General features: G+C 35.3%; 1 protein-coding gene across 1 annotated transcript; it reads left to right on the top strand.

The window, feature by feature from the left end:
* Positions 1 to 2,299: 2,299 nt before the first annotated feature.
* On the top strand, positions 2,300 to 9,596 carry LOC132133169 (HMG box-containing protein 1-like). Its single transcript, XM_059545911.1, has 11 exons — positions 2,300 to 2,429; positions 3,666 to 3,846; positions 3,925 to 4,138; positions 4,223 to 4,346; positions 5,274 to 5,385; positions 5,571 to 5,686; positions 6,148 to 6,304; positions 6,407 to 6,551; positions 7,329 to 7,616; positions 7,812 to 7,953; positions 8,542 to 9,596. Exons 1-11 carry the CDS (start codon positions 2,415 to 2,417, stop codon positions 8,557 to 8,559), a joined length of 1,512 nt encoding a protein of 503 aa, XP_059401894.1. The 5' UTR covers positions 2,300 to 2,414; the 3' UTR covers positions 8,560 to 9,596.
* The last annotated feature ends 1,444 nt before the right edge of the window (positions 9,597 to 11,040 follow it).

Below are 11,040 nucleotides of genomic sequence, written 5' to 3'. Positions count from 1 at the left end.
CTGCATCTTTTACAGTGACGTCCACACAGAGACTGCATTATTATGTCATATACAGTACATTACTCTGTTAATTTATTCTTTTGAAGCTATGTTTATGGATTTTAAAATCTGCTGTTGAGCATTTGTTCATGTTTTCAGTGTTATGCGAGTAATTTTTACTGTAAGACTAATATTAATTCAGCACCTGAGGTGCAAGAGTTGCATCTGGAGGACACCTGTTACAAAAAACATGAACGGTTACATATAGTGAATTATGGACAACATGCCAGAATTTAAAGTCAACATGAAAACTAAACTGAACATGTTTACTTGGAGCACATCAATTTAAAAATTAAGTTTGTAGTAAAAATGCCAATGCCTCTAATCCAACATTTGTTTTCATTAATTTATTCTGGTATGAAACACCCATTTTATTTTACTTTCCAATCAATTCTGATAAATAAAATCTGATTTTTTAAATATCCTATTTAACTCATTGATACTTCAGATTTCAGAAGCCAAATTAATTGCAAACTGTGTTTCACGTTGACTTTAATACTCAAGATTCATTACACTTCCAAAGTGTTAATAAATGTTCAAACTGCTTGAGAATATGATATGAGAAGAGGGGATGGAGATGCAAAGGCTTGATTACATTTAAAAATTAAAATGCAGTTTGAATATTATCGTACTTTGATGCCAATGTAATGAAAATACATAATTTGATGAATAGTTCACCCAAAAATGAAAATATACTCACTCTCAGGCCATTCAAGATGTAGATGAGTTTGTTTCTTCATCAGATTTGGAGAAATGTAGCATTGCATCACTAGCTCAGAAATGGATGTCAATGGGTGCCGTCAGAATGAGAGTCAAAAATGGTTATTATTTCTGATAATAACAGCTGATGTGTATTACTTGTGGATTATTGTGATGTTTTTATCAGCTGTTTGGACTCTCATTCTGACGGCACCCATTCACATCCATTGGTGAAAAAGTGATGCAATGCTACATTTCTCCAAATCTGATGAAGAAACAAACTCATCTACATTTTGCAAGGCACATTTTCAGCCAATTTGCATTTCTGGGTGAACTTGAGGATCCATAGCTCTTCGTGTATTTTTTATTTAATTCCTTGTTTTTGCACAGTCTTTTAGAGAAAATCCTCAATGCCACATATGAATAGTAAATATAGGCATTGTGTTTCTTTTGAAATGGTGTAGCACATTTTTAGGATTTTTTTCCACTAGTATTTCACAATGAATCGAGTTGTTTTCGACATGCACAAGTTGTACGTTCATTTTCTAAATGCTCAAAAGTAACCAAGGACATTTGTTTCTCTGAAAAAGTCTGAATGATTCCTCTCTTTTCCTGCGTATATTTTTGTGTTAGGTTTATTTTGTTTCTGGTAGCTTTTGGCTTTTTCAAAACACTTGGTTTATTCTTCATTCCTGCAGTATTTGGACACTATTTTACTCTCTCTTGATGTATGAGAAGTTTGTTCTTATTAACTGGATCCTTTGCTTCACAGCAAGTCATATGCATTCGAGTGCATTTCTTTCTAGAAGATTCATTACTGTCTACCTCTAATATGAACAGCTTAGCCATCATCACCTCTTTCCATGCAGATTCCCACAGGTTTTACAATAGGTTTACCCTTGGTAAACTAACCTGTAGCGAATCCCTAAACCATTTCTGTGTGTCAATGTAACTTTACAACATTTCTACCTTGTTCACCAGGGGCAAAATGACTTTTAATTTCCAATCAGTGCTCATTTCTGTTCTATTTCCGTCACCTAAAAGTCGCTAATGCTTTTTATGTCCTGAAGAAATGGATCAAAGGTCTACAGTCTCTTGGTGCAAGAGAGCCTAGTATTATACTGTCAGTTATATTTGACTTTCCATTCAAATAAAGAACAATTTTGTATTTAAATCATGTTGTGATTATTACAGATGAGTCCTATGCTACACTTTTGCATAATATGCATGTATGTGACATCACTAAGTAACTAAGAAAAAAAACTTCCTCAGATGTGATAGTATTTTTTTTTTACATTAACGTGTCCAAAACGTGCATTTATGTGGCCAATAATCAGCTATTTCACTTTTAATGAGCTCTAATATTATTGAAAATGCAAGGAGCAATGTTTGTTTACCTCGTCTTAAGAGACATACCTCAAATCGCCTATTTAACAAAGAGGGAGGGACTTAAAAAAAATCCATCTCAACCAATGAGATTTACGATTGATGTAACGGGCATGCGGAACTGGCCAATCACAAACACAATAACAAACCATCCATGTCTAACCAAGTTTGCAAGTGACTAGCCAATCACGCACGGAGCTCCCCAAACTGACGTGCGTTTCCACCAATAGGAGGCCAGATCTAAAAGTAATCGGTCCTGCCTTCACTGAGAACGACAGAGATTCTCGGTAATGGCGACAGGTTTGGTAAGTACAAAAAAAAGTTGTTGAAATATTACCACGAAACGAAACGGTAATGTCAATGAACTTTAATTTGCGTGGCTATTTAAGACGGCGACGGTTGAAGCCGTGGGAAGCAAAAAGACTGTCATTCATTGTTTCGATCGCAAATGACAACTTTTTACTCGAAGGTTTTTTTTTTTCTTTCCTCTGTGACGTTTGTTGTTTTGCTTGTGGTTTAGTAATTCTCTACTTCGCTATAACGACAATAATTAAAAACAACCAGTCGTGATTTTTCCATTTAAACCCATAAGAAAACAGGGTCTCCATTCATTACAGTGGGGTAAAAGAAAGGACTTGATGTACCATGTCTCAACTTGTTGACATTCTTTTGTTTACACCTCCAACTGTTGACATTTGAGTAAATTTTTACACATTTATCTTCATTATCTATATCGATCACACGTCTGATATCGAGCTGGATCTTCTGTGGTTTGATTAAATACTGCAGTTGTTAATTATTATTATTTTTTTTCCAAACAAAGACCTTCGTATTGTTACGACAGCCGTATTGAAGTGTTCAGCTATAACAACGACAATATTCGTGTTAAAATATCAGTTATAAGTCAAAACATCTATGCGCTTCCGTCTGATTTGTTTTCGTTAATTCGCGAGGGCAGAAAAAAATCGTATTTTCTTCCTGTGTGGAAAAACTGAAACCGTCGAGCAAACGAAATGGCCACAAATGAACGCTTTCCACTTATAAACACGGACTTATCTTCGATCGGATCGAGCGGGGGGACTGCCATCCGAGATTTTCAAAAGTTTCGGTGGTTTTTATCGCGCAATCTATCGCTGTTATTGATCCCCTGTTGTTACGCAGTTATGAATGAATGAGCTGCGCTGCGCATGCGCGAAGTCCCAGAAAGTTTATAAACAAGCCTTGCATGCAATGCGGGTCACGTGACCGCGCTTCACAGAACGCGTTATTTTACACGACGAAATTCGTTTTAAGGTTCCAAGGTTTTTAATTTATCTCATTTCGTTGAGAAGCGACTGTTAGCAGTGCTGAACGTGATCGAACAGTGGCCAAGAACATATTGCGCAATACCAACAGAACAGTTGTTGTTCCCGAGTTTACTACTTCTGGCCTACATTCATTCATGCATTCAAAACAAATGCCTATAAAGTGAAAATGTGCATGTAAGCTGGTTTTTAAATTACCTATCCATTTTGCTTTCTATTTAACGCTTGCATTCACAGCCTGCCCAACTGAGATGTCATAATATGGTGTGGGAAGTGAAAACTCATTCGGTCCCTCAGAGAGTCCAGGAAAGCCAGACACAGAGCTCAGGTATGGACGAGGCCTTCGACTTGCTTAAATGCAACGAGCGCCTTCCCTCCTCACCTGGCTGTCCTTCTAATGAGAGTCACATGGAGTACGGTAATTATGTTTAGCACTCTTCTGAAAACTTCAGTGTTTCCAAACGCTGTTTTGCATTGAGAGTTTCTGTGTTTGCAGATGACCTGCCTGAGCTGCAGGAGGTGCAGGATGACCGGTTGACCCTGGGCGTGTTCCAGGTGGCCCCGGGCGTGTCACATCATGAGGAGGGGCTCGTCGAGGGCCGGAGCTCCAGGCCAGAGGGCAGCGTTTCACACACAAACTGGCTGACCGAGCTGGCCAACATCGCCACCAGCCCTCAAAGCCCCCTGCTCCAGAACGCTCCACAAAACCGGTCAGGAAATCCTGGCATTTATACAACTGCCCACGAATGTAAATTGCACAGCACAGCTGTACTGATGATGCATGATCATTGCAGGTCTTCTCCTGTCCACATCTTCTCCAACAGTAGAAGTTTACATTCCTACGCTCGACCCCCTCTGTCTTCCAGCAGTGCTCCCGGTCCCGCCCGCAGCCACATGAGGGAACGCCGCCGCACCAGGGTACTTCCACGGGCCTTTACACATGCAAACTCTTAGAATGGGATTTCATGAATGGCTTAAGAGTGTTTGAGAATGTTATGTGCCTTTATCAAGGTTCTGAATTAACTTTTTTTCACACTTGCCGATGGTGAGTAAACCGAAAAAAAAAAAAAAAAAATATATATATATATATATATATATATATATATATATATTTATTCACAGCATGAAAGTGTAATTTTAATATTATATAATATTATAGTATTTAATTGTTATAAATAAGTTTTTTAAACTTTCGGTTTTCATCAGTGTTGTTTTAGTATTATTTATGTACTGTTATTTCTATTTTTAATTAGCTTTTAATTTTTAGATTTTTAAGTGTTCTATTGAATTAAATTCGTAGTGATTTTGTTGTGCTTTTGTCATTACTATAAGTTTTACAATTTACAATTTAACTTTATTTTTTTTAGTTTTAGTTCATTTTGATTTTATTTCCAGTTTTTAGTGCTTTAACAAACTTATTTCAGCAACATGTCTGTTTGTTTAGTTAAACTTTTTCAATCTTATATTTATATTCAAGTTATTTCAGCTTAATTTCAATAAACAAAAATGTTCTGAATAGTTTTAGTTCTCCTTAATTGTAATAACCCTGATTTTCCTTTTAATCTTTAGTATTTAGTTTAGCCTTATTTTTATTTCAGTTCTAGTTTAATTGATGAAAATAAATGTTAATAGTTTTAGTTAGGTTTACAAGTTAATCTCTCTGTAAAACTATGTGTCTCCATCATTCTTACAGTTCGACTGAAAGCATGCATTATGTTCATGATAACATTAGCAGCCACATGGCTCGGTAATTTTATTTACTTTTAATTTTGAACCTAGCTGAAAGTTAAAGAGTAAATAGCATACAGTACAGACGTTTAAAGCTGTTTTATGTGTGTTTTGCAGGCAAGCAGTGAGTCCGAGTCGGGCATCTTCTGTATGTCGTCTCTGTCCGATGATGATGACATGGGATGGTCCCATTCCTGGCCCTCCACTGCCTGGCATTGTTTCCTGAAAGGTAAAAACACACAGAGAAAGTGTTCCCAAAAGTTTGAGATTCTGGGCCTCAAACTCTCTGCCTGAAACACGCTTGTCTTTATAGAACTGCATTGAAGTTTTATTTGAACAAAAGTTTTAGTTTAACTTTTCTGTCTTTTGATATATAGAGATCTTTTTCCGAACACTTGCCTCTTTTACCTCCAGGAACACGTCTACGCTTCCACAAAGGTCCGAACGTGGAGTGGCAGGATGCAGAGGACGTGATTGAGTCGGATGAAGATTCAGATGATGAGGGAGGAACACAGTCCAACCCAATGAAGGCAAAGATGACCACATCAGTCATTATGCCCTTTAAAGGAACAATTCACCCCAAAATTAAATTCATTGGAACAGATTTGGAGAAATTTAGCATTTTATCACTTGCTCAGCAATGGATGCTCTGCAGTGAATGGGTGCCGTCAGATTGAGAGTCCAAACAGCTGATAAAAACAACACGGTTTGATGTTAGAGTCATTTGGATTCATATTGTGATGTTTTTATCAGCTCTCATTCTGACGGCACCCATTCACATCCATTGCTGAACAGGTGATGCAATGCTACATTTCTCCAAATCTGATGAAGAAACAAACTCATCTACATCTTGGATGGCATTGAGAGTGTGCACATTTTCATTTTCGGCTGAACTATTCCTTTAATTAATTCTTCCAGTAGTAACTTTAAAAAAAAATGCATTGAAAAATCTTATCCCCAAAGTAATATAAATAATATCTTTGTCTCGCAGAATTATGGCTCTGATGGGCTAAAGCTGGTGGTCTTTGAGGAGAGTGTGTCTTTCGGCCAATCTGTCCTGAAATTAACCTTTGACCCTGGTTCCTCTGAGGCAGGGCTCCTGACCGCTGAGTGCTGTTTGGACCATCCGTTTTTTGTGAAAAATAAAGGTAAATGCAGAAGTCTGTTTCTATGCAGTATCATTAAAGATAAATGTGATTTCAGATTATTAATCTAATCTCTGTCTGTGTGTGTGTGTGTGTGTGTGTTAGGGTGGTCTTCTTTCTATCCGAGCCTTACTGTTGTACAGCATGGCATTCCCTGCTATGACATGCAGGTTGGAGACTTGTGTCTGCCGCCAGGACACTGCGATGCCATCAACTGTGACGACTCGGTCGTTTTTGACACTTTTAAGAGGTACCAGTGTTGTTAGTATTAATTACAACTATCACTATTAAAAAACAGCTTTTGTTGATTGAAATAAATCTGAAATAGAATACAATAAAAAAAAATGTAGTAACTTGGTAACTTACTAAAATTGCTAAAACTAAAATCGTAAGACAAATAAATGAAAGTTAAAAAGAAATATATATAAAGACAAGCTAATAAATAATCACAAAACTACTAATAGTAGATAAAATGACTCAAATTTAAATTAAAGTTAAAATGAATACCAATATTTGGTCGATCTCACAAAAAAAACAAAAAAGAAAAAAAAACATGTCCTGGTCAAATTTAACGTCAAAATAAATAAAATAAAAAAAATATAAGACTACATTTTTCAGATGGTTAAGTTATTTTAATTTAATAACAAATTTTTCAATATATTTAAATTCAAAGTAATGGAATGTAATTTTTTACATAATATGGTAAAAATTCTAAAATAAAGTCATTAAAAAAATCTGAATGAATGAAAGACAACAGAACAAATACTACCTTGATGTGTAAATACTTTATATAATTTATATATATATATATATATATATATATATATATATATTTATTTTACATTATTGTTGAGATTATGGTTATAAGAAATTGCGTGGTTAATTGTCAATATTATTTGAACCATATGACGTTTGCACCTACAGTCTCTTATTTAATTTTAGTTTGTTTAGTTTTCATAGATGAATCCTATTAGTAATTCAGCTTAATGTGTCTAACATGTTGACTGTTTTGTGGTCCCCCACGCAGTTATGACTTCACCCCTCTGGACTCTTCTGCGGTGTATGTTCTGAGCAGTATGGCACGCCAGCGCCGGGCATCCCAGTCCAGCGGGGGCGCTGTGAGTCCAGACTGTGACAAAATGGACATCCTCGGCTCCTCCCACCACTCCCCCAGCAGCAAATCACAGCGCAGCCACGCCTCAGGAAACTCTGGAGCCACACCCACAAAGTGCAAGCGGCCAATGAACGCTTTCATGCTTTTTGCCAAGAAGTACAGGGTGGAATACACACAGATGTATCCCGGCAGAGACAACAGGTGTGTGCTGCAAGCAAGCAGGCTAATGTTTGCATTAGCTATGTTACAAAACAACTTAAATAAAAAATTTAATCGAAATATTTAAAAATGCTTATTGACATAAAATGACACATGTATGCATGCTTCAGAAGTGAAATCTGTCCGGTTGCATCAGTCTTCCTCTTAAAATGTGGTTTCCTCGTCTGATTTCCTCAGAGCCATCAGCGTGATTCTGGGCGATAAATGGAAGAAGATGAAGAACGAGGAGAGGAGGCTGTACACCATGGAGGCCAAAGCTCTGGCCGAGGAGCAGAAACGTCTCAACCCTGACTGCTGGAAACGCAAGAGAACTAACTCGGTTAGCAGTCTGGAACCAGCATGATTTGATTTTTTAAAACAAAATTCTTATGGAAGCTAGTTTCTGCCACAGAATAACAAAATAACCAAGGTTACTGTGACTTTTTAATCTCACAACTCTGTCTTTTTTTTTCTTTTTTTTCTAGCAATTTTGGCTTTGTTTTTTTCTTTGAGTTTACATCCTGCAATATTTACCTTTATTCTCAGAATTCTCTCAGGTTTGAGTTTTGTTTCTCATAATTCCGTTTTTTTTTATCTTGGAATTCTGAAGTTACATCTCGCGATTCCTTTTTTTACAAAAAAAAAAAAAAAAGTAATTCTCACTATGTAAATCTCTTAAGTAGGACTTATAATTTTATACATCAATGTTTTTCTCAAAATAGCTAGAAATAAATCCATATTGAGAGATATAATCTCAACTTCCACGAGTCAAGTTTGTGAGGAAAAAGTAGCATTTTTATTTATTTTTTTAAATTCCATGAAGGAAACAAGCTTCCATAAATCGGAACGCTCTTAACTGTGTCAAAAGAGCTGTTGTTATTTACATTGACTTTATTTCATTAGCTCATTTTCCTCTCCATTTCGCTAGGGCTCTCATCAAAACTAGCCTGAGGATCGTCACAGAAGAAAATGAACTGGACAGCAGGAGACGGACACCGACACACATTCTCTCGAAAGAATGATCAACTGCAACTGTGATGCTACACGCACTTGCTTTAGGAAACATAATAATAAATATCATTACAACGAAACATCTTCACGAGAAGAATTGTGAAAGAAAAAACATTTGAAAAATATACGAACGGAAGGCAAATCATAATATAATTATATGCAATATAAAATGTAATCTAGTCGACTAACAGTGCTTATGTATTTTTCTTATCCTTGCGAAAACGATGAAGAAGCCTTACTCTGCCAAAGCAAGACATCGCTCAGTTCCTATATCAGGTAATTTTGTATTTCTAGGCTTGAAAGGTGCAACCCTGTGGTGCTATTTTACTGAGGCCGGAGGAGTGATAAATACAAAAAATGTCTATTTTTAAATGTAAAAAGGTGAACTTTAGATGTTAGCTCATTTTTTCAGCTGTTCATATTAATTGTATCTGTATAACTCAATTTATTGCACAGACTCGAGTGTATTGCAAATAGACGAATGATGTTAAACTGCATGTTCGTGGATGTGCTGGAAAGGGTTAAATTTAATTTGATGTTAGTCCAGTTTAGGCCGTGTTCAGTGTGTGTGTGATAGTCTACTCATAAGGCCATATTGTACATGGATAGAGTCCCACACACAAGCATACGAGTACAACGACACACATGTTGTCGCATACAGCAGCACTTCAGGGCCATGCCTTCACTGTAAGTGTTCTTGTTTTTGCACTTTATATTCATATATATATATATAAATACAACCTTGTACAACCAATAAATGTATACAAGCTGAAATGTGTACAAATATATATATATAAATCATGATAAGATGTATCTTTTGACACAATCATGGCCAAACTGAGCATCTTTGCCATTGGATTGCATTACAAAAACATTTTGTTAATATTGTACAGGTCCACGTTCCCATCCAGTTCTTGCACAAACTATTCTTGTATCATATTATGAATAAAGTTTTAAACACGCTTCCCTAAACATTTGCACCCCTTTATTTAAAATTAAGTCTTCATGCATGGCTTTTTACCTTCTTACAATACAGGTTGGATATTGTCAGATAGATTTATACACATAACCACCAGGTGGCGCTCAAACACATTGCATTCCAAATATATTAAATTATAGCTATCCTTCAGATTTGTGATTCTAAAATATGATCTAATTATTGAGGTTAAACTTTAATAAATGTTGAAGTGGAACTGAAATGTATATTTTGAATGTATAGTTTTAATCAACACCCATTTATAATAAACAGGCATGAACACACTTTTGAGATTAGCACAGTTTTCACGTGTGTTTTTCAAAGACAGCTCTGCTCCTGAACTATTCAAACCTTTCAAAAAGTCTGGAAACGCTAAAAAGCCCTCGTGAAATATAAGCGTGCACCATTTCTAAATTTAAATATAAATTCTCCAACAGAATGAAAAGATATATTTAGAAGAACAGCCCGGAATATTTTTGTGCATTGCCAGCTAAAACCATGAAACTCTTCTTAACAAACCTTGAATCATTAGAAAGATTTAAGAGTCCAGCTTCAATATCTGAGCACTGTTTATGATAAAGCTTGGTTGCAGTGACTGTAATGTCTTAGTTTTTGTCAGAAATCAATCTTTTGTTTTAGATATTTTGGATAGAATTCAAATACTTTGATAATTAGTCACATCTACTTTGGTTTATTTGTTCACATGTCTTCGCTGAATGGTCTCCATTATGGCTTTTAGTATTGATTTATTAACATGTTTACTCCATATTTCTTTATTTTCAGTGGTGCTTGTCTATTTTGTGGATGATTGGATCTATACGACAAAAGACCTTCATCTTGTTTTTTATCTTAATTTTATCTAATTTTTGACGTCACATTTGTAATATTTTGTACTTTTATCTCAATTATGTCTTAGTATGTGAATTTTGACTTTTTGATCTCATTATTATGGTTTCGTGTTGCACTTACATTTTTTTTAATCAAAATTTGGACAGTATCCCAATTTGGAATTTAGAATCTCATAATTTTGGCTTTTTGTCATATTTTAAACTTTTGTCATTTGTCATAAAGTCATGTTCTGGACTTTTAATCTAAGTTATGACTTAGTATGTTAATTTTTACTTCCCATATCATGAATTCATCTTTTTATCTCAAAATTATGATTTGGTATCACAATTTTGAATTATCTCATAATGGACTTAGTATTCCATAATTTTGTCTTTTTATATCACAATCATCACCTAGCATGTCATAAATTCAACCTTTTATACTTTTGACTTGTTTTTATCCCAGTTATGACTATGTAAGCATTTACTCATAATTATGGCTTTGTATCTCATAATTCTGTTATTTTTATATATTATAATCATCACTTAGTATATCATAAATTCACCTTTTCTAATCAGTCTCATAATTTAATCTTTTTATGTCATATTTATG

Source organism: Carassius carassius, chromosome 50 (assembly GCF_963082965.1).
Source record: "Carassius carassius chromosome 50, fCarCar2.1, whole genome shotgun sequence".
Classification (NCBI taxonomy): domain Eukaryota; kingdom Metazoa; phylum Chordata; class Actinopteri; order Cypriniformes; family Cyprinidae; genus Carassius; species Carassius carassius.
This window is presented reverse-complemented; position numbering and strand designations above follow the sequence as displayed.

Excerpts from the sequence above, each read along its gene's own strand:
- LOC132133169 (XM_059545911.1), top strand. Across the intron at positions 3,847-3,924 it reads TGAGAGTCACATGGAGTACG|ATGACCTGCCTGAGCTGCAG; the intron begins GTAATTATGTTT and ends CTGTGTTTGCAG. Across the intron at positions 6,552-7,328 it reads GTTTTTGACACTTTTAAGAG|TTATGACTTCACCCCTCTGG; the intron begins GTACCAGTGTTG and ends TCCCCCACGCAG.